This window comes from Felis catus, chromosome A3, assembly GCF_018350175.1.
Source record: "Felis catus isolate Fca126 chromosome A3, F.catus_Fca126_mat1.0, whole genome shotgun sequence".
Classification (NCBI taxonomy): Eukaryota; Metazoa; Chordata; class Mammalia; order Carnivora; family Felidae; genus Felis; species Felis catus.
In genome coordinates this window covers 26,219,878-26,246,118 of record NC_058370.1, presented here as the reverse complement: position 1 = coordinate 26,246,118, position 26,241 = coordinate 26,219,878, and the positions used below count along the sequence as shown (strand labels likewise).

Sequence of the window (26,241 nt, the reverse complement as noted above, 5' to 3'; positions counted from 1 at the left end):
CTGACTGTAGATAATAACGGCGGTGGTGATTAGCTGCAAGCCAGCTCCCTGCCTGGCATTCATGGCAGGCAGTGCAGGGCCCCTCCCCGCCCCTCTCCGCTGCTTCCAGCTTTGCGTCTCACACCCAGACCCAGACCAGACCCTTCTCCCATCAACATGCCAGGTTCACCCCAACCTCGGGCTTTTGTTCAGGCTGTTCCGCCGACCCCGGAAGGTGCTTCCCTTGCTCCCCAAATCCCACTCATCTCTCAGATCCCTTTCCTCACCAAGACACACACACGCTTCTCCAGCCTTCGTGTATCTTGGGCTCCCCGGGGAGTCAGCACTACCTCCTGGCACACATTTTTAGCTCCTTGCCATTACAGGACCTGGGCTTTGAGGCTGCATAGGCCTGAGTTCAGATCCTGCTCCCCCTCCCTCTGAGCCACGGCTCCCTCACTTACAAGGTGGGGGCAATTACAGCACCCAGTGCAGGGAGTGCCTCAGGCTTGGTGTGGGGTCAGGGGCACTGCAGGTACTTTGTAAGGAATAGGCCATTATTACGGTGCTATCTCTTTTGGTTCCTGCTATGCTTTCCACCTCCCAAGCCTGCCCTTCTTTGTTCCACACTGCCCGTGTGGCGGAAGCCTTAGGAAAAAGAGCTCCCAAAAGGGGCAGGGACTTCACCAAACTTCCTCTTCCTTTAGATATGGGAGAAATTTGGAGGCTAGGAGATTCCTCCGTTTTCCCTGAAATCACCCCAGGCAGGAGGTCACTCACTAGCAGGACAAACCAAGATGGCTGGAAAGTTCCCTGTAATCCAGGTTTCAAAGCCATCCCAATAGAGTGATTGGAGGCTTGGGAGGTAAGGATCATGCTGGGGAGAGATGGTCTGATACAAAAATGTGATACACTGGGCAGCTGAGTGCCAGTGATGTGCACAGAAGCAGGCGGTCTATGCCCTGTGTGGGAGTGTGGCTTTGCTCTCTGGCTTCCCCGGGCTGCGATTTTTTAGTACTCGTCACAGATGGGGTACCCAGTGTCTTCAGTAGTGCTGGGAGGTTAGCCAGGTACCTATCCCAGAGAAATTGCTCCGTGCAATGAGGCCTGCCCAGGGCCGTTTGTGGAAGCAAAACAATAGAAATCATTTAAATGTTCAATAGGGGACTGGACAAGAAACGACGGGCCAGCTCACATGGTGGAATAGTGCTCAGCTGTTAAAAAGCAGGTGGTTGTATGTCTGCGGACCCAGAACAACGCCCATATGACATTCAGTGAAAAATGAGGCACCTTGCAGAACAGAACATGCAGAACGTTACCACTTATGTGAGAAGCACACACACCTCTACATCCATAGTTATAGATACAGTTGATGCAGATATAGACGAAGGTATAGTCACATCCGCAGATGGAAATGTACATACAGAGGGAAAGATAGACATATACACAGGATAGCAAAACGTTCAAGGGCATACCCACTAACAGGCAGTAATGTTTGAGGGGAATGAGGCTCAGGAAATTCAGGGGAATTACTCCGGTTTTCGTCTGCTACATTTTGTTAATGCTTGAGATATTGCAAGGAGAACGTTTCCCTGAAATATGTGCATAACGCTAAAAATTAAAAAAGAAAAGAGCCTGGCCACGTGTCTGGCATCTCGAGGCAGGGCTGGGCCGGGATCTCACGGGAGGCTGCTCTGTGGGGGTCAGGCCCGCTGGGTAGTCTCAGGCTGAGCCTGGAGCTCCTTCCTACACCAGCTGTGGCTCTTTGTCCCTAAGGCCAGAGGCAGAGAGAACTGGCTTTGGTGGCAGCAGCAGCACATGCAGGTTTCCTAGTCTGGGAAGTCTGGAAGTATGTGAACGCTGAGCACTTACCCCGCAAGATGGGCTCACTTCCACCCCAAGATGCAGGGAGAGCCCTGGAACCTGGCAGATGGCCACCTCGGAACATGTAGGCACAGAAGCGGGTGAGGGTCCTGTGAGCCCCAGGCCTGCGGTTCCCAGACTGTGTGTTCCCAGACTGTGCTTGCACCTGAGCCGGATGAACACTGTGCCCCTCGCTTACACAGACCCGCAGCCAACGAGGCCATGGGTGGGAGAGGGGAGAAGGCCATTCATGTACATCCCGGGTGCTGGACCCTGAGCTAAACGCCTTTCCTGCTGTGTATCTTTGGCCTTCTAATCGTTTAGAATCGTTCTTTTTTATTTTAATTTTGGGTTTTTTTTTTTTTTTGGACACACAGGTTTTTCAACCTGATGAGGACAACAAAAGGTTAAAAGCCTTCCAACAACACAAAAGGATATATAGTGAAAAGCTGATCTTTTCCTCACCTTCTCTCCCCAGCCACCCAGCTCCCTCCCCAGAGAATCCACGCACATGAACATGCGTGTGTCTATTCACACCCCTCCTCTGATACTAGTGGAAGGTCTCCACACAAAACGTTCCGTACCTTGCCCTTTTCACTAAAAATATGTATCTTAGAGCTTCTTCCATTGCGGTACACGCGAGCTGGCTCATTCTTTTTCATGACTGGATTTCCATGGCACATGGAAGTCTTTAATATTCATGTAATCGATCTAGAATTCTACTCCCATGGTTTTCTGCCTTTCCCCTGTGCTTACTTCTGTTGTGCACAACAGCCCTGGGAGGCGGGCGGTTCCCCATGTCCCAGGTGAGGGAACTAGAGTGACCAACCATCCCTGTTTGCCTGGGACTGTCCTAGTTTTAGCAGGGAGAGCACCGCATCCTGGGGAAATCCTCATTCTTAGGCAAACCAAGATGGTTGTTCGCCCTAAAGGAAACCGAGGCTCAGAGGGGGTAGGGACATTCTCCAAGACCCTGTGCTCGGTCAGCACAGGCTACCTGATGATGACGACACCTCAGGAGGACTGGCAGCATCTCCTGCTTAGTAAGTGTTTCCTCCGTGTGTAACTGCACCTCCTCTGGTCTCACCACAGCCTGGGAGGGAGACTGCAGGGAATCACGAACGGAACCTGTGGTCTCCAAACCTGGGTTCCATCTCGGCTACAGGGCTTGCTCGCGTGTGTGACCGTGATGGTCAGTTCCATCTCAGCCTCTGATCCTGGGCCCAGAACAGACACTCAACAAGTGTCTGTTAAGCGAGAAAGAAAATGAATGAATGAATGAATGAATGAATGAATGAATGAATGAAGTACTAACATTTGTTATTCACATTTTATAGATGGAAAAACTGAGGCACAGAAAAGCAAAGTCACTGACTCAGAATCACACAGCTTGTACGCATCAAGGTCAGGATTTGATTCCACGTGGAGGCTCCAGAGCCCATGAAACTCTTCCCTCTTCTGGAATGTTCTTGTCCACATTACCCTCCATTCGCGCCCCCCTGCCTCTGACTCCCAAGGTCAGTCCCTAGTTCACTCCCTCCTTTGCTGCCCTGCACTGCCCAGGCCCCTGCTTCCTTTCTCAAGAGTCTGCCCTTCCCTGTTCCTTGCTCTTGGCTCAGGGGCCCTGCTCTGCACCCCACTCTGTCCCCCTGCACTGGATGCTCGTCTGAAGTCCAATGTCGGAGCCCCAGCCTCCTCCATGGACTTTGTTTCATTTGTTCAATTCATTTGTCCAACTCTCCATTCCTTTGCTCAACAAACATTTACTGAAACTGAAATGAGCCAGCTCAACCCCTGGTTCTGGAAATTCAGAGATGAATCTAGCCTGGGCCTTGTCCTCAGGGGACAAGGAAAACCAGACAAAGAAACAGCACTTGTGACCCCGCAAGAAAGCACTCCGGTGGAGATGGCCCAGGCACACAGCGGCAGAGGGAGTGGCGGTGGGGAGCTCCCAGCCTGGGGGCCCTGGGAAAGCTCCCTGGGGAAGCTTATGCCAGCGTCTGGAAAGATGAGGAAGTCAGTAAGACAGAGAGAAGGGGGAAAAGAGAGAGCTCGGGGAGGGGCGTTGTAACACCCAGACAAACCGGCCTGGAGGTAGGTGAGACCAGAGGCACTCAGAAAGTGCAAGTTGTTCCCTACAGCTGAGGCCCAGGCTGTCCTCAGGTGGGACCGGGTGGCCTTGGGAAACCCACCCCCTCTCCTGGTTACCCAGCCAGCTCCGCGCTGAGCAGGGTTTCCAAGAATCTCATGTCTAGGAACTGACCAGAAAAAAAAAAAAATCAGCGATGTGGACATGGAATTATGTATGTATGGAGGCTGTTTATCACGGTGTTCTTTGTTACAGCAAACAAGTGCAAACAGTGCCCAGCCATGAAAAATCACCACTTTAGCCAAGAATCCACCACTGGCTGGAGTCATCCGAATGGCTTAGAAATCAGGTTAGCAGAGGTTATTTAATGGCACTAGAAAAATGCATCTGGCGCAATGTTAAGTAAAAAGCAGCAAAATGCAGGGGCTCCTGAATTTCGTACACCATGCCACTCTCGATCTCCGGGTTGTGAGTCTGAACCCCAGGTTGGGTATGGAGGTTACTTAAAATCTTTAAGGGGCCCCCAGGTAGCTCAGTCGGCTGAGCGTCTGGCTCTTGGTTTCCACTCGGGTCATGAGCTCAGGGGGCGTGGGATTGAGCCCCGCATCAGGCTCTGCCGTGCTGAGCCTGGAGCCTGCTTGGGATTCCCTCTCTCCCTCTGCCCCTCCCCCACCTGCACGCGTGCGCGCTCTCGCTCTCTCGAATTAAAAAAATAAAAATAAAATTTTTAATCTTCAAAAAAACCCAAAGACAGCATGATACAAACTAACTTATTATTCTAAATTATAAGTATGTATAGATACATGTATATATAAAGATATTAGGAAATGCGTCGAATACTTCACAATGGTTACCTCTGGTGGTGGGCTAACCTAGGGGTTGTATTTCCTTTTTTAAGATAATTTCCTGTGTTCTCTGATTTTGCAACAGTGGGCCAGTCTCACTTTTATTTTCAGAGGCGGAATCGAGGAGACAAGGTCCGTGAGGCCACAACTTCCCTTTCCAGTCTCTCTCGAACCCTCCATTGAGCCACACAGAACGTCCTGTTGCCTCAACATCCCTGTGCCTCCAGTCTCTGAGCTTTTGTCTCTGCTCTTCCTCCATCTGAGTGCCCTTCCCTTTCCCTTTCCATCCTGTGAACCCCGGCTGCCCGCCTCCCCCGCCCCACTCCCACCCCCTGGCCTCCCAGGCCTGCCTCAGGGCCCTTCCTCTGAGGACCTCACACACACGGAGCACCCACCCTGTGGAAAGGCGAGTTTATGGACCCAGACCCCGCATCAGAGCCTGGGCTGCTGGAGGGAAGGACCCTGCCTCATCTATACCCTCCCCAGATCTCTATATGGGGCCGAGGACTTATTTTTATTTACTCTTCACCACAACATTTTTTGAATATGTCTAAACCTACAGAAAATAATGCAACAAACACCCCTCTACCCTTCAGTTAGATTCTCCACTATTCGCTTTGAAATTCCCTGTCTTGCTGACCCAGTGCAGACATCTTGGCCAGAGCTGGGAGATTGGAAGGTGCTCAATGCTCACTGGAATGAAGGAAAGGAGGAACGAGGACATGGTATTGCGCTCTCTCTCTCTCTCTCTCTCTCTCTCCTCTGCTTGGGGAGAAAACTTGCAGAGCAAAGCACGGCTTTTTCTAAAATGCAGACACAGGCACCCACCTGCTTGGAAGCCGGCTGCCCACAGTCAACGCCGCCCCCACACAGACCCCCAAGGCCCCGTCATGCCTTCCTGCCCCATCGCCTGCTGACCCCCGGAAGACAGTGTTGTCCCATACCTGCAGCCCCGACAGGCTCTGGCACTGGTGATTTGGGGCCTCTGTCATCCTCGCTCACCTGGCAAGGGCGCATGGCCTCTCCCTTCCCCATCCCTCGCAAGGGTCACATCCTCAGAGAAGCAAGTGGAGGCCTTTGCTGACCTTTCCTGGGCCCGCTGGTACCGAGGGCAATCTCTGTGAGGGCGACCACTTGTCCTGGTTTGTCCGGGACTTTCCGGTTTGGCACTGAAAGTCCTGTGTCTCGAGGACACCTCAGCCCCGGGCAGATCCCGTGACTGGTCACCCTAGATTCTGCTTCCACTCCTTCCACCAGGCCTGCTAAGGCCACATAACGGGCCCAAGGAGATGTTTGGTGTCACTGGCTGACTGCCTGGAGGGAGGGAGGGAGGGAGGGAGGGAAGAAGGAAGGAAGGAAGAGGAAGGAAGGAAGGAACAAATGAACAAACGAGTGAATGAATGAATGAATGAATGAACAAATAACCCCATCTCCTTTAAATCTTTGCTCAGATACCCCTTCTCCGCAGGGCCTCCTTGGCTCCCCTGTCTCAGCTAACAACCTCTCCAGTACCCTCCTCCCTCTCCCTGCTGGACGTGTTCTTCCGGCATTTATCACGAACCAGCATTCTCTCTGTGTCACTATTCATTTCCTTTGGGGTCTGGCTCCCCTATGAGAGTGTCCCCTCTACCCTGGCAGCGGTTTCCCTGTTGTGTTTGCTGCTGGATCCCCAGTGCCTCCAATAGCAGGTGCTCAGCAGGCAATAGTTGAATAAAAGAATGAACGGTGACCGAATGAGTAGACCCTGCACTTTCCCCTCTCCACCTTCTTTTTATGCATTTCGTCTTTTGTTTAGTTTGTTCAACAGACATCAGCACACAAGGTGTCCATGCAGGGTGCGGGCGGGGGCCTACAAAGCAGAGTGCCCAGTCTAACGGGCTGGTGGTAGGAGGGACAGAGACCAGGCTGTATGTGGGTCCGCAGACCTGGCATTTGGAGCTGGGGTCCCTGGGGCAGGACTTGGGCACTGCAACAGTCCTAAGAGGCCAGGATCATAGTAACCATGGCCAAAATATCTTGAACATTTGCTATGTCCCACCCACTGTTCTGAGGCTTTTACATGTAATTTTCTCAGTGAATTCTCAAATTGTGGAGGTGCAGATGAGGAGACTGAGGCTAGGGAGGCTGAGTTACTTTCCCAGGGGGCCACAGCAGTAAGTGCGGGGGTCAGAATCGGACTCTGGAGCCAGCTGCTAACCTTGCTACCATAGGGAAGGAAGGAGGCTCGGGGGGGGGGGGGGCGTCTCTTACTGAGGTCACCGAGCTGCTCAGAGGCAGGGCTGAGCTTCACAAAAGGGTCCACAGGACTACAAAGGCAGCCTGGGTCCCAGTAGGTGGCTGTCCTAGAGTTGGTGCTGAGGGGGATGAAGGGAAGATGGACAGGAAGCAGGGGAGGGGTACAGAGACCAGGCCAGGCCGGTTGGGGTCCATGTTGAAGGGGTACAGAGAAACTGCCTGGGACAGGCAGACAGGGGGTACCCAGCCTGTCTGGGGAGATGGGGGCAGACTTCTTGGTGGCGGTGTCCCCTTCCTCTTCTCTCCTAGTCAATGGGTTGGGAAGCTGTGGCCAACTGTCTCCAAGCCTTCACATGGGCTGGCCACCCATCCGCTGGGTCTGGAGGGGAGCATACAAAACGCCAGCGTGGGCAAAAGCCCCCTCAGGGGCCCTTCCTCCTGGGCTCCCTGCCTCTGTCAGCCTGGCTCACCCCAGTGATACCAAAGCTCATCCCATGTCAGGAGCTACGCTGAGTGACCCCAGGCACTCTAACTTATTCAGAGCTTACACCTACCTGTCTCAGGAAAATCAAGTTCAGACCGTGGGGTAACTGCCCACGTCACCAGTGGAGGTGGGGTTCCAAGCCCGACTGTCTGGCTGCAGAGCCTGTGCCCCTCACCCCTACCCGGGAGGTGGGGCCCTGGCTCACCCTGGCGGCCACCCTGCCAGCCTGTGCATTGAGCAGACACCGCATTCAAGCCCCTACTGTGTCCCCACAGCCCAGCAGAGGGCTCAGAGCGAGTAGGCACACATGAACACATCTCTTGTTCAAAATCTAGCAGCAGTGACTTCCCCCTTGGGCTGCTCCCTCTCCAGGTCTGGGAAATAATAGCCCAATCCCCAATTTGGACAGGATTCAAGGCTTTTCAGAGGTGTCCCTTCCTTGGAGGACAGCAAAGCAGCAAGGACACTGACTTTCAAGAGGCAAACCTGGAAATGAACCTTAGCTCCACCCTCGACTGTTTGCAAAGGGCAGGCGGCAGCTCCCTGAGCCTCAGTTTCCCCATCTGTCACATGGGGTTGATGGTATTGTAAGGAGACAACATGAGCCTACGCCAGGCACACAGTAGGTGCTTGGGAAGGGTGGTTTCTTTCCAGAGGGTCACAACCACCTCCGGGGTCAGTGCCTGACCACCCTCCCTACTTTTAAACCATGGATGTTTTAAACCATGATGTGTCGGAAGCATACAGAACAGCACAGAAAGGAGCTGGGCCTGGCGGGAGTGCTCAGCTAGGCCCAGATGGAATCTGAACAGGGCCTCCACCTTCAGAGTGTTTCCCTTGGGCCCCGTGTCTGTATCACGTGCCTTACGTGTGCCATGTCCTTCCTTCTGTCCTCTCTGCTTCCTCTGGAGGGGGTCCTTGGGTTACCCCAACTTACAGGTGGAGAGACCAAGTGTCTGAGAGCTGAGGTTGGCTTACCCAAGGCCCACAGCCAAGGAGTGGTTGAAGCAGGATTCGGTTTTACATCCAGGTAGGTTTACTGACATGTTCTCCATGTATTATCAAATGAAAAAGCAGCATGTAGGGCAACTATATAATTTGGGAGAGTATCATTGAGATGTAACAGGGGAGGGGGCACTTGGGTGACTCAGTTGGTTGAGTGTCCGACTCTTGATTTTGGCTCAGGCCTTGATCACGGTCATGAGATTGAGCCCCACACCTAGGTCCACACTGACAATGGGATTCTCTTTCTCATCTCTCTCTCTCTCTCTCTCTCTCTCTCTCTCTCTCTCTCTCTCTCTCTCAAAATAGAATAGGATAGGATAGGATGGAATGGAATGGAATGGACTAGACTAGAATAGAATAATAATAAAATAAAATAAAATGTAACAGGGGAAAAAAATACATAAAATGTAACAGGGGTTGTCTCTACATGATAGGATTATGACCTTACCATTTTTTTCTTTTGCTTATCTGTATATCCTAACTTTTTATAGCAGCTTTATGCTGATGTAATTCACATATCACACAATTCACTCATTTAGAGTCCAATTCAACGGTTTCTGGTGTATTCACAGAGCTGTGCCTCCAACACCACTATTTGCTAAGTTTGTCATCATTCCCCCACAAAACCCTACTCATTAGCAGTCACTCCCCATTTCCCCAAACCCCTGCTCCTAGCCATAAGCAACCACTTTTTGTCTCTCCAGATGTGTCTGTTCTGGACCTTTCATACAAATGGATTCACACAATGTGTGGTGCTTGTGTCTGGCTTCCTTTACTTAACATGCCTTCAAGGTTCACCCGTGCTATAGCGTGTGGTCGGCACTTTATTCCTTTTAATGGCTAAGTAGCATCCCATGTTATATTTCTCAATTCATCAGTTGAAAGACATTCAGGTTATTTCTACTTTTCTGGGTATTATGAGTAATACTTCTACGAACATTTATGTCATTTGTGTGTGTGGACATGTGTTTGCAAGTCCCTGGGGGGATCCACCTAGGAGTGGAATTGCTGGGGCATAGGATAATGCTATGTTTCATCTTCTGAGGATGTTTTCCAGAACATCTGTACCACTTTACATTCCCACCAGCAGTACATGAAGGTCACACTTTCTCTATGTCCTCGCCAACACTTGTTATGATCTGTCTTTTTGATTAGAGCCATCCTAGTGGGTATGATGTGATATCCCACGTGGTTTTGATTTGCATTTCCCTGATGGCTAATAGTGTTTAGCATCTTTCGTGTGCTTATTGGCTCTTTACATATCTTCTTGGGAGAAATGTCTACTCAGATCCTTTGCTCATTTAAAAAAAACTATGGGTCATTTGTGTCTTTATTATTAACTTACTGAAGTAGGATTTGAGCCCACATCCTGTCCCACTGTCAAGCAATAGATCCTGCCCATACAGTCATGCACCCCTGACTCCAGGGAGATCTGGAAGCATCCTGGAGTCCTGCCTACCCTCTGGGCAAGTGAGGGCCAGCACAGCTGCTACGGAAGCCAGCCCAGCTGGGGCCAGGCCCACGACAGGTGTCCAATGAGGGTCTGTGGATGGACACAGACGGACAAACAAGTCCACCTCCAGGAACCGGTGAACCAAAGGGAAGAAAAAAACACCCAGAACAAAAAGTCTGCGCCCCAGAAGGAGGAAATGGCCAAGACCCTGCTCCGGGAGCTGGAGATAAAGCCCTGAGTGGCCGAGAAGCCTCCATGGCAACTGCTTCTTGGTGGCAGCAACCTATCCACCTGTTTTTATGCTACTGACTGTTGGCCTGTGTAAGGCTGGGAAGGGGAGGCCCGGAGACATTGGCAAGGAACTGGAGAGCGTGTCTGTCCAGAGGGGGACTGTAGAGGATCGGTAGGGGCCATGGCGAGTCAGAGGAGAACAGGGCCGTGGTGGGGCGTGACCCTGCTGCTGTGCCCCTGCCCTGGCTCCGGAAAGCCACTGCTTTGTCACCAAGGGCACCTGAATCCTGAACACCCAGCTCTGGAATCCAACTGCCTGACTGTGAATCCCAGCCTCACCATCTCCTGGCTGTGTGGCTGGGACAATTACTTCCCCGCTCTGAGTCTTGGCTCCCCTCTAAGCCTCTCCTGCAAGAATGGAGAAACCGGGGTGCGGATGAAATGAGACCATAACAGAGCCTCTTGGTGGGGCCAGACTGCTGCTAGGCAAGCTGTGGACAGCAGGGCTCACCTACTGGGTGTCCCCAGGCCCTGGATTCAGAGCTTGAAGACTGTCCTCCTGTGAAATGGGAGGCAGACTCTCCCAAGAACGCTGGAGACCAGCCTCTTGCAGGAAGCTTAACCGTCAGACAGGAGCCTCAGCGTGTGGCTGCTGGGCAGGGCCGGCTTCACCAACCCAGCCTCCGTGGTGAAGGCATGCGCGGTGGTTGTGTGTGTAGCCCCTCATTCAGGCAGCCTGAGTTCAAATCCCGCTTACAAGCTGTGAACCTTGGGGAAGGGCCTGCCTCTCTGTGCCTCTGTTTACCCTCAGAAAAATGAAGACGACAGCAGTGTTTACTCTCCAGGGTGGTTGTGAGTTGACGCACATAAAATAGGGATTAAAGTCTCAGCTTTTTAGAGATTAGTTTATTTTTAACTTCTGCACCCAATGTGGGTCTCAAACTCACGGTCCTGAGATCAAGAGTCACATGCTCCACTGAATGAGCCAATGTCCCAAAGTCCCAGCTTTAAAGTAAAGGTTGGAGGGGCACCTGGGTGGCTCAGTCGCTTGAGAGTCTAGCTCTTGATTTCAGCTCAGGTCATGATCCCAGGGTCATGGGATTGAGCCCCGAGTTGGGCTCTGCACTGAGTGGGGAGCCTACTTAAGATTCTTTCTCTCCCCCCCCTCCCCCTGCCTCTCCCCTCTGCTCATGCAGTCTTTCTCTCTCTCTCCCATAAATAAATAAATAATACAGACACCATTTAGAAAATAAAATAAAGGTTCGAACATCCTCCAAGTCCTTTCAACTTATTTGGCCCCCATCTTCCCTTCATGTCCTCCAGCTTTCATACATGGAGGAGGGGGAAATTTTCAACCATTTCGGCATTTCCCAAAGTGAGTTCCATAGCCCTCTAGTCTCACGAGATGCTTTTTGAAAAAACAATCCGAGGGACGCCTGGGTGGCTCAGTAAGTTAAGCATCTGACTCTTGGTTTCCGCTCAGGTCGCGATCTCACGGTCCGTGGGTGTGAACCTCACGTCATCGGACTCTGCGCGGCTGTGAGGAGCCTGCTTGGGATTCTGTCTCCCTCTCTCTCTGCCCCTCCCCTGCTCACGCTCTCCCTCTTTCTCTCTCAAAATAAATAAATAAATTTAAAAGAAAGGAAGGAAGGAAGGGAGGGAGGACGGAAGGGAGAGAGAAAGAAAGAAAAGACGGTTGAAAAGAACATGACCTTCCAACAGGCCTGGCTGCTGGGTAGGTACAGCCCCTGCCCTTAGCAAATGCTCAGGAAAGGGCCTGAGAAACCTGCAGTGAGGAAGCCCATTGGATGTTCATGGTGGTGTTTCCCAAATTTATTTGACCACGAATGCCCTTTTCGGCCCAATATCAATTTAGCATCTTCCTGGAAAAACACTGATGGTCAAGGTCATATCTGGCTCACAGTTTCCACCTCACAGAAAAGACAGAACGTTTTCTAAAAATCATCCTCCTTGCCTTGAAAACCCCCTCAGAAACCCCCAGTTTTTCAAGCACGGTCACGCTGGCCCACAGGCGAGCGTCGCCCTGCCATGTGCCCTCAGCCCTGCTCCACGGGTCGGGGGGGATCGGAGCGTGAAGGCCCCTCAAGGATGCCCAGCAAGAACTGACCCAGCCCGCTTCCACCCTCCGCAGCAGCCTCGGCTCTTACAGACCACACGCAACACCCAGACATCATCAGGACAGAAGGCGGCGTCTTGTCTTGTCAGGAGCCTTTGAGAAAAAGGACTTGCCAAAGAGAAACCTCTGTGAGTTGGGCAAGCCCAGCCTCGGGCAAGAGAGAGGTGTCTCAGGCTCAGGAGACTCCTGGCACCTGCAGAGGAGGCCCTGTGACCACCAAGCCCCATTAGCAGGGACAGCACCACTTGCAAATCATCTCTTCCATCTTCTTGTAAATGTTCCAGCAATTCTAGCATTTGGCAACCAAAGTACAGATCCCAGACGGCCGTGTGAATACAGGACAAGTGCCAGAGTTTGTCTCTAGGCCCCGTAGGGTTTGGAAAACAAGATTACTTGGCTAGTCAGTGGAGGAGAGTGACTTATTGAGCACCTACTACAGGTTGTGCATCGTGTCAGAAGCTCTATCTTTGTGGTGAGATCTCGGCCTGATAACGGCCCCGTTTTACAGATGGGGAAAATGAGGCTCACGGTGGTGACTTAGCATGCCCAGGGACACAGCAGAGCTGGGCGGCAAACCCAAGCGTGGTTTTGCCTCCCCGGTCCCAGCATTCTCCGCTCCATGGTGCTGTTCTGATGCAGCCTGGCTAGAATCACTCCAAGACCTCGCTCTACACCTAGATCCCAGGGCCCCCTTGTTATTACTAACCCAGGTTCTCAGGGCCTAGGGTGTGAGGAAGGGAACCGGATGGGGGGCTAAAATAGTCTGGCCCCTAACAGTCTGGTGCACACTGCAGATGAAAAAACTGGCATTTGGGTTTGTTCTGGAGAGTCTGATTGTTTTAGCCCCCAACATTCTGATCATCCCGGGGTGGGCAGGGCAGGTAGATGAATCCGTTTTCTGAGCCTGCCTGGCTGGAGGCCAGCCCACCAGCCTGAGGTCACACTGCCAGTATGGAGACCCCCAGGAATCCAGCCTAAGCTGGCACCTGGGTGCCCGCTTCTGGCTGCGGCCTCCTCGTCTGCATCCTGCCCCGGCCACCTCCCCACCCCCGCAGGGTCCTGGCGCTCAGCCCGTGTGTGGGGGGGGGGGGGGGCGGGCATCACACAAACCTTTGGAAACCCCCCTCCCCTCTCCTGACTCCTCAGAACTCCTGGGTCAGCAGCGTGGCTGCGTGCTGGGAGGCAGTGGGGAGAGGGTTCCACCCATCCCTCTCGTGGGCCGGCCCCCTGCTCTGTCTGCACAGCTGCAGGGAAGGAAGGCCCCACCTGAGCTGAGGGCCCCCTGAAGCACCCACCTGGCCCTGCCCTTCCTCCTGCCCATCATGACAATCGGGGGTGAGACCAGTGTGCCCGGAGCCCGCCCCACGCCTGAGCTCTCCACCACTTGCACTCACCCTCAAGCCATCTGAGAGGAGAGCTTCCTTCTCTTTGTCCTGGCGGGGGAGGGGGCCCGCATCGCAGGGAAGACGGTGACTTGCCCGAGGCTATGCAGCCAGGCAGTGGTGGACATCAGTCCTGGGTCCAGCGGGCTCCAGAGTCGGGGGCGTTTCTCCCAGGACGGTGCCGCAGCGGTGCAGTGGGTTCTGAAGTGAGCCAGCCGGACTCAGGTCCCGGCCCCTCAACCCGCTCAGAGTCACGGGGGGCTGGTCGCACAACCTCTCTGTGCCTCGCTTTCCTCATCTGTACAATGCTGTCAGAGAGTCCCTGAGTCTGAACCCTGTGGGAGAGCGACTTAACCTGCCTGTGCCCCAGTTCACTCTGACTTAACGTGAAGGGCTCAATACACGCACAGCAAGGCTGGGGATGAGGATGAGAAAAGACAGCCCTGTATCTAGGGCTTTCTGGAAGGTGGTACCAGGGGGCCCGCCGATGGTCCGCTGGTGTGGTCCAAGAGTTGTCGTCCAGACCGCAAGGAACGGGTCTCAGACAGCATCTCTGGGGAGGAAAAGTGAGGGGGAGGGGGGAATCTAAATTGTCATCCTATCTGTTGTTTTGGACTTCCAGAATTTTGTATGACATACGTGTGGTGTTACTGTTACTGGAGTGGATTACGTAACTATCACACAGAGGTGCTCCCTTGCCGTGACACATGGTCTCATGCTGGCCAGAGACCGCATCCACAGGGTGCCTGGCTTGGCCCACCCCTCTGTAGCCACACCCAGGCCTGGACCCTCTCCGTGTCTCCCAGCAAGACCCCAGCACAACCTCAACACCCAGGAGGTGTCCCTTCCAAGCACAGGCCTGTGACATGGGCCGAGTCTCCACCTGTCCACCGGCCCGTCTAGAAGCGAAATGACCGCATTGCCCCCACGGGGTAACTAAGTTACAGACTAAAATGAGCTACTAGAGAGGGGCCTGGCTGGCTCAGTTGGTGGAGCGTGCAACTCTTGATCTCTGGGCCGTGAGTTCAAGCCCCGTGTTGGGCATAGAGCTTACTTAAAAAAAAAAAAAAAAAAGAGGTACCAGAGAGCTAGGTACAGGCTCTTGCCGAGTCTCCTTCCTTCCTGTCTTCTGAAAGGGCAAAATGATGCTGAAGGGAAGCTACTTCCCCCTCTGAACGCATCTCCCCACATGGAGCCTCTCCCACCCAGCGGGTGGACTGCAAACCTCCCAAGGCAGTGGTTGCCTCCGGGCCTTTGCACTTGCCGGTCCGCTTGGGGCAGGCCCTTCCATCTCCCAAGGTTGGCTCCTTCCCATCACTCAGTTTCTCCCAAGTGTCGCTTCTTCACAGAGACCCTCCCCCACACCCTCTTCTATCTTAGCCCTGTTTATTTTCTTCATGGTGCTTATCCTTACCCGAAATTGTGTTTTTTAAACAAACTTTTTTGGGGGAGGGATAATTTCAGGTTCACAGAAAAGCTGCAGAGACAGTACAGAGGGTCGCTGTATACATTTCGTCCACTTTTCTCCACGTCACCGCGTCACTTAACCTGACCATGGTACATCTGTTAAAACCAAGATGTTAACGCCGGCACATTACTATTAACTAAACCGCAGACTTTGTTCAGACGCAATTGCAATTTTCCTTTATTTACTTGTTTTCATCCGCCTCCCCCACCGGAAGGAAAACTCTGAAAGGCAGGGAGATTGCCATATTACTCACCACCAAGTCCCTCATACCTGGCAATAAATATCGATCGGTAAAAAGCAGGGGAAATCATGGCAGAAACAGCCAATGATTCCTCCCTCTGCCAGGCGCCGTTCTGAGTGTGTTAAACATCGTGAATCATTTAATCCTCAGGACAGCCCGCGAGGTAGACATTATGGGGAAACTGAGGCACGGCACAGTTTGGTGGCTGGCCGCGGCCACGCAGATGGTCAGTACCAGAGAAAGCGCCAGTCCTTCCGTGTCCCTAGTCCATATCAGAGCAGGGGGGCCGGCACCCTTCTGTGGGCAGGACTGAGGCCCCAGGGCGGCTGATTTGCCTGAAGCCACAGGAGGGACTGGGGCGCAGGGCTGCTGGAACCTGAGCCTCCAGCCTCCAGCTGGCTGCCCTGAGGCGGTGGCACCCCGGCTCTGCCCGGAAGGGTGTGAGCGCGGCTGCCGGGGCCACCAGCTCCGCCCTGCTTCAGGGCAACAGAGGGCAGCTGGTTCGGCCACACACTGTGGGCTCTCTCCTGTGCCCCCAAGGCCCCAGAGGGGGGCTGAGACGCCTCACCGCCTCCCTTTGCCCATGGCCTCGGCCGGGGCCTCTGGGATCTGAGCACTGCGGAGGCCCGGCTGGAGGAAGGGCCCTCTCCCCTGCAGTGGATGCAGCCTTCTCCGGGGGGCTTGCTGGGCTCTGGGGCAGGGAGGCGAAGGAAGAAACGGTCGTTCCTTTCTGGTTGCAGGGTGCGGGGCGGGGAGCAACAGGGAGGATTATTAAGCTTTTCCCAACACCCTGGGACCAGCTGGAGAGGTGTCCCGGCACCTCCCAAAGGGAAAAGCCGTTCTGGAACAGTTGGACAGGACGGCGGCCGGCCACCCCCATCCAGCCTGGGTTCCGCCCAGCGCCAGCCTGGCGCAGACTCGAAGCCCTAATAATGTTTGCTGGATGCTTTGAATACAAGCGTCAGTGCCCAGAATCTCCTTGAGGTTTCAGCCAGGCGTGCCCGCCCCATCCCCCCTTCTGGGGAGCAGAATAAATACGGTGGGGTGTGTGTGTGTGTGTGTGTGAGAGGGGACACCATGAGGTGGTGGCAGCCTCCGTGAGAGAGGCAGGCTGCTCAACCCAGAGCTGGGGGGTAGGGGTGCCTTGTGCGCGGCTAATTAAACAGTGACTGAGATGAATCGGGGAGAGGCTGCTGCTCGCTAATTAAAGGTGCGGGCGCCTTGCCTGGCAAGGAGGGAAGGCAGCTCTGGGACCATGTCAAGAGGCCAGGCCAGCAAGGACAGCGCTGGCTCCCGGCATCCCTTCCATCCTCAGGCCCTCCCAGCAGGGCCCCACGGCCCCCTCCCCACTTCCCTATCTCTCCTACCCACCTTGCCGGAGCCCGGGGCCTCGGACTTCCCCCTCCCCACCAACCCAAATTGCTTTCCTGATAAGGGCCCGGGCGTTGGGGAGGAGGAGCCTGCTGGTGCCCAGTGTCTGGGCTGGAGGGTGGGCATCATTTTGAGCCTCTGAGGTACTTCCTTTCACCCTCTCCCAAGACCCCCGAGTTGGGCAAATGAGCTCGACCAAGACGGGAGGCTGGCTGTTGTGGACGAGACCCCGAGATGACTTTTCGAATCACAGATTCTGAGACCCATAGGGGCTTTGAGGATTACCCAATTTCCCTGCTGTGACAACACCTGCTGTCGCTGGGGTCCTGCTTTGCCCCACAGGCCCTGGTGTGTGTGTGAGAGAGAGAGACAGAGATTGAGAGGAGGGGTTCCTTTCTGGTCTCGGTACACAAGTCTAGAAAAGAGGATCAGAACCGAGGATCTGTGGTCCTTGGAGGTTCCAATGTAGTGGACAAAGAGACCCCAAACTGCCCGTCCCAGCCCCACATCTGCTCAAGGCAGGAAGTGGCCCAGTGGCTAAGAGCGTGGGCTCCAGAGGCCAGAGGTCCAAGCCCCAGTCCCACCTTTTGCCAACTGTGGGACCTTGGGCGAGGCAGCTAATCGTTCCATGCTTCGGTTTCCTCATCTGCAAAGCTGAGGACGGTAACGCGTCCTCCTCACAGGGTCGCTGAAGGGATCAAGAGAGATGACCCAGGTGAGCTACTCAGCACGATGTCTGGTGCACAGAAGGGGCCCAGAAAACGCCAGCCATTATTTGAAAATCCCAGGGAGTCACGTGGCCTGCTGTCCACCTCTCTTCCATGTGACCTCCTAGCTGACACCACAGCTGCAGCAGGGGTGATAAGGGCCTGTGTCCCTGTGTCGGACACAGAAAGAGCAGGTCACCCCTCACACCACGGCTCTCATCTCCGCTCTGACCCCTGTGACCGTCTGAGGGAAGTAGAGGAACAAAGAAAAAACAAAGTGGATGCGCAGAAACCTAAGTGACCTGCCCAAAGTCGTATGGCTCAGAAAGGGGTAGAGGCAGCCCTGGTCCCCGGAGTGGGAGACAATGGGGTCAGGGTTCCCATGGTGACACCTGCTGAGCTTCTCTACTGGACGCCAAGTCCTGAGCCAGCCACCCTGAAGTGGACGTAGGGGAACTGGACACTCACTCTGCCTTCAAGAGGACCCGGTGTGGAAGGGGGGGAAGACACAACGATAATGGGGGCTCCAGGCAAACGTGGTGGGCATCTGGGCACATGCTCCCGTGTCCTTCCACGCGAGGGGCTGAGAGCTGCTGCTTTGACTTGGAGCTCGATTTGAAAGCAAAAGTTCTGCTTCTATTTGGACGGTACAATCAGCATCAGGGGGAGGCTAGAGAGGGCTGCTGGAACCCCTCTGGTGCTCCCAGGAGAATCCTTCGCCACGGGGGTCAGATACTCTGCCCTGGGGAGTGTCGGGTGGTCTCTGATGCCTAAGGTGCCTAGTTCCGAGGTTTGGGGAGTCGGTCTCTTGAGGAATCTGGGAGTCCCAGAGGGTGTGGTTTCAGACAAGACACTGTCCAGGACCCCCGGCAAGAATCCATCCATGTCCTAAAGGGGCTGTAATTGTTCCCTTCCAGGTGGCCAGGAACTCACCAGGAGGGAGGCTTTGTACTGCCACGAAATGCAGTAGGCAAAGGATGCGGTGCCCACAGGGGCCCAGAGACAGTAGAAACCTTTCCCGGCTGAGACACTCAAGGCTGTTGGCCCTGACACCGGATGCCTGGGCCTTAGGCGGCCAAACCAAGGCAGTCAGGGATGAGTGCAAGGTCACTGGCCTTGGGGGTGATGTCTCCATCCTCCCTCCTCAGAGACCAGGGCTCATCCAGAGGAATGAGGCACAGGGCCTGGCAGGTGTAGCCACAAGGAAGCCTGAGCAAGCAAAGCTAGCAGCTCCTTAAAAACACACCCTGCTTCTCAGCCTCCCCAGGGCCCCCTGTGCCCTAGCTGGGCCAAATGCTGGTCTGGGGTGCCCTCTGGTGGCCACTCTGGGCAGTGGCAGAAGCAGCCCAGGTTTAAGGGTGGACGGTCAGACCGGTCAGACGGGTCAGACGTGGAGACTTCAGAGTTGAACCACTTCTCCACTGCACAGATAGGAAAACCAAGGTCTGGGGCTGCGAGGGGTGTGGAGGGGGAGTAACTTGCTCAAGGTCATGCAGTAAGTCCGTGGCCAGGTCCAGAACAGAAGCCAGGTCTCCTTCTGCACCAGTGGCTGCTCTTGGTGGGTCGAGAGGCATCTCCATCAGGGGAGGGAAGACTGAGTGTCCCAGAGGCTCACTCCCCAGTGACCAAAGACAACTGGAATGGCAGGTAGCTGAGCAACTGTGTGATGATGTATGCAGCACTTCCGCTCTCTGGCCTTGGGCTCCTCACCTCTAAAACCTGGAGCTACTGACAAGGAGATTAGGGACTGGGGTCCCTCTCATATGCTGCTAATAGTGAGGCTCTAACCAACCAGCCTTTCAGGAAAGCCTAAAATGAGCCTTCCTACAGAGAGTATTTGGTATCGTACTTAATGGTGAAAGACTGGGTGCTTTCCCCCTGAGACCAGAACAAGACAATGATGTACATGTCTGCCCTTCTAGTCAACATTTTACTGGAAGTTCCAGCCAGTATACTTAAACAAGGCGGGGAAAGGCATCCAGGTTGCAAGGGAAGAAGTAAAACTATCTCTATTTTCAGGTGACGTGATCTTGTAAATAGAAAATCCTAAAGAATCCACACACAAAAATTTAGAGCGAAAAAATGAGTTCAGCAAGGTTGCAGGATTCAAGATGAATATACAAAAAAAGTCAACTGTATCTCTGTGCACTTGCAATGAACACTTCAAAATGTAATTAAGAAATTAATTCTATTTATACTAGCATAAAAGAATAAAATGCTTACAAATAATTTAACAAAACAAGTATAAAACTTATACTCTAAAAATTACAAAATACTGTTGAAAGAAATTAACGTAGACCTAAATATATGGAAAAACATCCCATGTTCATGGATCTGAAGACCCAATATTGTTAAGATGGCAAGACTCCCAAAATTGATCTTCAGATTCAATACCATCTCCAACAAAATTCCAACTTTCTTCTTTGCAGAAATTATCAAGATGATCTTAAATTTCTTAGAGAAATTCAAGTGACCCCAAATGGCCAAAACAATATTGAAAAAAGAAGAACATTGTTGGAGAAACCATAGGAAGTTTTCCACAAAGTTACAGTAGTTAAAACAGTGTGGTATTGACATAAGAATAGATATATAGATTAACAGAACGGAATGAGAGTCCAAAAATAAACCCTCACATTTACAGACAATTAATCTTCAACAAGAGTGCTCAGACAGGGGCGCCTGGGTGGCTCAGTCGGTTAAGCGTCTGACTCTTGATTTTGGCTCAGGTCATGATCTAGCAGTCACGGGATCATGGGATTGAGCCCCGCATCAGGCTCCATGCTGAGTGTGGAGCCCTCTTGAGATTCTTTCTGTCCCTCTCTTTCTCTGTCCCCCACTCCCCCCAAGATAAACACGTAAACTTAAAAAAAAAAAAAAAGAGTGCCCAGAAAGTTCAGTGGGGAAAGGACAGTCTTTTCAACAAATGGTGCCTGGGGCAACTAGACATCCACATTGCAAAAAAAGGAGGCTGGGCACCTTCCTCACACCCTACACAGAAATTAACTCAAAATGGATCTTACACCCAAATATAAGAGTTAAAACTATAAGACTCTTAGAAGAAAGCACAGGCCTGAATCTTCATTACCTAGGATTAGTCGATAATATGACGCAAAAGCATAGCAACCACAACAAAAAGAAAACAGGTAAATTGGACATCATCAAAATAACAAACTTCTGTGCTGCAAAGGACATCGTCAAGAAAATGAAAAGACAGGGCGCCTGGCTGGCTCAGTTGGTAGAACGTGCAAGTATTGATCTCGGGGTTGTGAGCTCGAGGCACGTTGGGTGTAGAGATCACTTAAAATAAAATATTTTTTAAAAAAGGGAAAAAAGTGAAAAGACATAGAATGGGAGAAAATATCTGCAAACCATATATCCAGGGGCGCCTGGGTGGTGCAGTCGGTTAAGCGTCCGACTTCAGCCAGGTCACGATCTCGCGGTCCGTGAGTTCGAGCCCCGCGTCGGCCTCTGGGCTGATGGCTCAGAGCCTGGAGCCTGTTTCTGATTCTGTGTCTCCCTCTCTCTCTGCCCCTCCCCCGTTCATGCTCTGTCTCTCTCTGTCCCCAAAAAAAATAAATAAACGTTAAAAAAAATTTTTTTTTAAAAACCATATATCTGGATAGGAATTGTAACCAGAATACATAAAGGACTCTTACAACTCAGTACTAAAAGACAAATAACCCAATTTAAAAATGGGCAAATGATCTGCATAAACATTGATCCAAAGAAGATATACAAATGGTCCATAAGCTCATGAAAAGATGCTGAAAATCACTAGCCATTTGGGAAATGCAAATCAAAACCATGAGATGCTACTTCACACACAGTAGGTTTGCTGTAATCAAAAAAAAAAAAAAACCAGTGAAAAGTGTTGGCAAGGATGTGGAGAAATCAGAACCCTCACACGCTACTGGTGGGAATGCAAACAGTGCAGCCATCTTGAAAAACAGTCTGGGAGTTCCTCAAAAGCTTAAATAGCATGACCACGTGACCCAGCAGTTCTATACCTGGGAGGTACAGATCTGAGAGAAGTGAAAACATATGTTCATCCCAAATCTTACATGAATGTTCACAGATGTATTATTCATAATAGCTAAGAAAGTAGAAACAACCCAAAGGCCCATCAACTGATGAATGAATAGATCAAATGTGATCTAGCCACACACAGAAATATTATTCAGCAAGAAAAAGGAAAGGAGTACTGATACGTGCTGTGACATGGGTAAACCCTGAAATATATGCTAAGTGAAAGAAGTCAGTCACAAAAGATCGCAAATTGTATGGTTTCATTTACACGAAGTGTCCATAATGGGTGAACCTTGCAGACTCTTTTACAGCAGTGATTGCCTAGAGGTAGGGGGAAGGGACTGGGGAGAAATGGGTGTGGAGTTCTTTCTGGGATGATGAAAATGTTCTGAAATTGATGGTGGTGATGATTGCACAACTCTGAACATACCATTGAAAAACTATTGAGTTGTGTGCTTCAAATGGGCGAATGGGATGGCAAGTGAATCATACTGTTAAAAAAAAAAAAATCTATTCTTTGGACCCATGACTCTACTTCCAGAAATGTCTTCTAAGAATTACTCAAGTGCATAAAAAGATAGGTATAAAGATTTCCATCACAGTATTGTTTGTAACAGCAAGAGTGTAAACCTAAGTTCCATCAGTGGGGGGGGGACCGGTCAGTTATGTTCAACCCTGAGATGGAACAATGGAATCATTGAAAAATATAAAAATAACAATGAGAGTCACATTTACTAACATGGACAAGGTCTAGGATATACTGTCATGTTTTGTAAAAAAAAAAAAAAAAAAAAAAAAGTTAAAAAAATACATCTATAGATTAAAAGGGACTTAAAAGAGATTTTTTTTAAAAGACAAAATTATAGTATCTAGGGATTCACACTGAGTGATAACTAGCAAGAAAGTGATGACCTTAAAAGTCAGGATAACAGTGGGGCGCCTGGCTGGCTCAGTCGGTGGACCATGATTCTTGATCTCTGGGTCATGAGTTCAAGGCCCATGTTGGGCATAAAGCTTACTTTAAAAAAAGAAAGAAAGAAAAAAAAAGGCACCTGTCTGGCTCAGTCAGTAGAGCATGTGACTCCTGATCTCAGGGTCATGAGTTCAAGCCCCATGCTGGGAGGAGAGATTATTTAAAAAAAAAAAAAAAGAAAAGAAAAGAAAAGAAAAGGAAAGAAAAGAAAGAAAGAAAAGAAAAAAAAGAAAAAAAAAGTCAGGCTAACAGTAACTCTTTGTGGTGGGGTAGGGTGAGGGGGCACACTGAAAGCTTCTAGGGTGGCTGGCAGAGTTCTTCACCTGGGCAGTGGTTCCAGAAGTTTGCCTTATAATAATATGTCAATTGAACAATTATTTTGTATGGTCATTCTGTATCATATTTTGTAACAAAAAAGTTAAAAATCAAGTATTCTCAGGGCACCTGGGTGGCTCAGTCGGTCAAGTGTCTGACTTTGGCTCAGGTCATGATCTCATGGCTCATGGGTTCGAGCTCCGCGTCGGGCTCTGTGCTGACAGCTCGGAGCCTGGAGCCTGCTTCGGATTCTGTGTCTCCCCCTCTCTCTGCCCCTCCCTTGCTCATGCTCTGTCTCTCTCTCAAAAACAAATAAACATTAAAAAAATCAAGTATTCTCATTTCAATTTTTAAAGCGTGTATCATAAGAGTCGACCTTTGTAAAAAACAATCTATATCTTTATGTGCATATGCACAAAAGCAGCCAAAAGTTTGGGATTTGGGGTGCTCTTAATTTACGCTTTTCTGATTTTTTTTTTCCTGCAATGAACAAGAATTACTTTTACAGCCCGAAAGAAAACAATAAAGCTATTTGCTGTGGCTGGGGCATTCCTTTGGCGCTCTGACATTGTGTAGCCAGAAAAGTAGACGCTGGGGCATTGGGAGACTGCACAGGGGCACTTCAGGAGAAGACCAAAGTTCGTTCTCTGCTCAGCACCCCAGGGCTTAGCTGAAACCCCAAGGCCCAGCCTCCACCGCGGCTTCCTGGAGACTCAGCCGGTCAGGTAGCTGGCAGCAGGTGCTGCGTGGCCATCCCCCCCTGCGCTCCAGACACTGAGAGTGCGGCTCTGACCTGGCAAACCCGAGGGAGGTCACTCTGGTCCCACCTGTATGAGCCTCCTATTGTGGGCCAGAGGAAGAAGCCCTGGGCAGGGGGCAGGGCGGGCGGCGGCAGGGTCTCATCCTGGCTGGCTTTGCCCACTAGCGGCACAAAATCCCGTAATAACGAGCTAAATGAGCAATATATATTTGTGCTAGGTGGGTTACATGGTTGGTTTTATGGAACCTTCCCGATGACCTGAAGCCATGGGTAGGATCATCATCTCCATAGTATACCTGGGCAAACGAGGTCTGGGAAGCCTGGGTGCTTGGGGAAGTCACTCTCACTGAGGCTGGACTTAGCCAGACCCTTCGCAGGCACAGCGTCAGAGGCTTCTCCCGGAAATCCAGGAAGGTGGCTGCCCTGGTTTTGCAGATGAGGACACGGAGGCGGAGAGAGGGAAGTCACCTGTCCATGTCCCACGGCGACTATGTGGCAGGGCCAGGCGCAGAGGCAGAGACTCTCAGAAGCTCCGCCAGGCGGCCTCCGGTAGCTGCGAGAGGCCCCGGCACGGCACGCTCCCCACCTCCGTGGGCTGGCTCCTAGTAAAGTGACTAGTTACTGTAGCACAACCTCAGGAGCGTTCGGGGCAGAGGCGAAGGTGCATTGTTTCATTTGCTCCTCTCATCAAAACTGCAAATCTTCCATCTGATTGAAGCCTGGAGACGGGAGGTCCAGAGCCATGAGTGACAGGCAGTGAAGGCATGGGGGCCCCCATGGCACGGTCCAGGGCAGCCTGGTGTGGAAGCTCCTGGCAGTGCAGCCAGCTCCCTTCTCCCATCACAGGGGCATCAGGAGAACAGTTCTCCAGCGGAGCGGCCTGCCTCCCAGCCAAGCCCCCCACCCCCAGCACCCCCCGCCCCCGCTGTAGCGTGAGCCTTCCCGGCAGGGGAAAGGGCACTGAATGGCAGGGCCAAGGCGAATTGCCAAGGACAGCTGCAGGGGTCTCAGGGGATCTGTAACCCTCTGCTGCCTCTCAGGTAGCCCCAGCTCAAGATTATCTCATGCTCCTCCCAGAGTCAATAGTTCAGCCAACTCGAGTCAGAGAGCTCATCGTGGACAGAGGGCCAGGCCACTGGCAACAAGAGGGGCTGCCTCTTTGGGTACCTACCACCTTCCAGGCGCCAGCTATATGCAATCGGGCAGCAAGCCTCATAAAGCCCTTTCAAGACATCATATCTGCCTCATTTTGCAGAAGAGGTGATGGGGGCTCAGAGAGGTAGAGTGACTTGTCCAAAGTCACACAGCCAGGAAGTCTCAGAGTTCCTGGCGGCCAACTTCAACCAAGGAGGGACAGAGGGATGGATCATCCAGGACCCTTCAGAGGGAGGCCAGGGACCCACTATGGAGGGGAGGTGGGGAGAAGGAAGGGCCTGCGTCATGAGCTCTGACTCTCTTGGGACATGATTTATTCATCAATCCATTTGTTCTCTGTTCATGCATTCATGGACCTCTCTCCACATGTCAGTGTCTTTGCTGGGCATTGAGGACTCAGGTAAAGTGGGCTCATCTGTGCTCTCGCAGAGCTCATGGCCTAGCAGAACAGGAAGGGAAACTGAGGCAGGAAGAGGCCACCACTTGCTTGGGTCTGCTAGAATTTACTGAAGGCTTACTATAGGCCAGGCCCCGTGCTGGGAACCGGGGGCACCAAGTAAACGAGAAGCACAAGGCTCTTCCCCTCCTGGAGCATATATTCTAGTAGTATCCAGTTCCAAACCTCCAGAAACCCTGCTTGCGTGACCCCTGAGTCCTGAACACAATGGGAAATTTCTCTAGGGGTTGGGTTCTCCATGAGTCATACGTGGGCCTGGTTCTGGGATGCTGAGCAGGGATCCAGAAAGGGCAGGGAAACCCAATTAATGCCTTAGGAACAAGCGTGTGTCTCTTTGCTCCCCACTGACAGCATACTGGCTCAGAGGCAGCGTTATGGCATTCGGTTCAGCCACTCTGACACCAGGTCCCTTTCACAGCCTAGGAAACGGAGAAACGGGGCAGGGGAAGGACTGGCCCAAGATCACACCAGCCTGTGGCACAGGCAAAATGTGAACCAAGGACTGCCAGGCCTCTCCACCAGCTCACATGCCAAGAAGCCACCTGCAAGGATGGGCACATCTACACCCAAACTGGCTATGCCCATGGTTCTTCACCGCATGAGCTGCAGGCACAGAGGGAAACTCCTTTCCTTTTTTAATTAAAAAAATTTTTTTTTGTTAATGTTTATTTATTTTTGAGAGAGAGATGGAGACATAGAGTCTAAAGCAGGCTCCAGGCTCCGAGCTGTCAGCACAGAGCCTGACGTGGGGCTTGAACTCACGAGCCGTGAGATCATGACCTGAACTGAAGTCGGACGCTTCACCGACAGAGCCACCCAGGGGTCCCAGGAAACTCCTTTCCTAAACATCCCGATGGTGGTGGTTTTTATTTTTTGTTTTTGTTTTTGTGTTTCTAAATACTCTACCTCTGCTGTCACCTGAGCTGTTCAACCTGAGAGGCCCTTCTCAGTGTGAATGGCAGAGAGCAACCCAGAACTGTTCCATCTCAGCAGCTAAAAAGCTGGATCTAAATTTTTAGGTGGAATTTTATTTTTTTGAAAAAAGTATTTCTTAATGTTTACTCA

General features: G+C 51.9%; 1 protein-coding gene across 1 annotated transcript; it reads right to left on the bottom strand.

The window, feature by feature from the left end:
* Positions 1 to 11,380: 11,380 nt before the first annotated feature.
* LOC109498496 (uncharacterized protein C20orf203) lies at positions 11,381 to 25,761 on the bottom strand. The gene is given in 6 exon segments (XM_045055075.1): positions 11,381 to 16,675; positions 16,677 to 16,787; positions 16,789 to 16,835; positions 16,837 to 16,894; positions 23,632 to 23,725; positions 25,704 to 25,761. Coding segments are annotated over 6 exon segments (477 nt in total). The 3' UTR covers positions 11,381 to 16,566.
* Between the last annotated feature and the right edge of the window lie 480 nt (positions 25,762 to 26,241).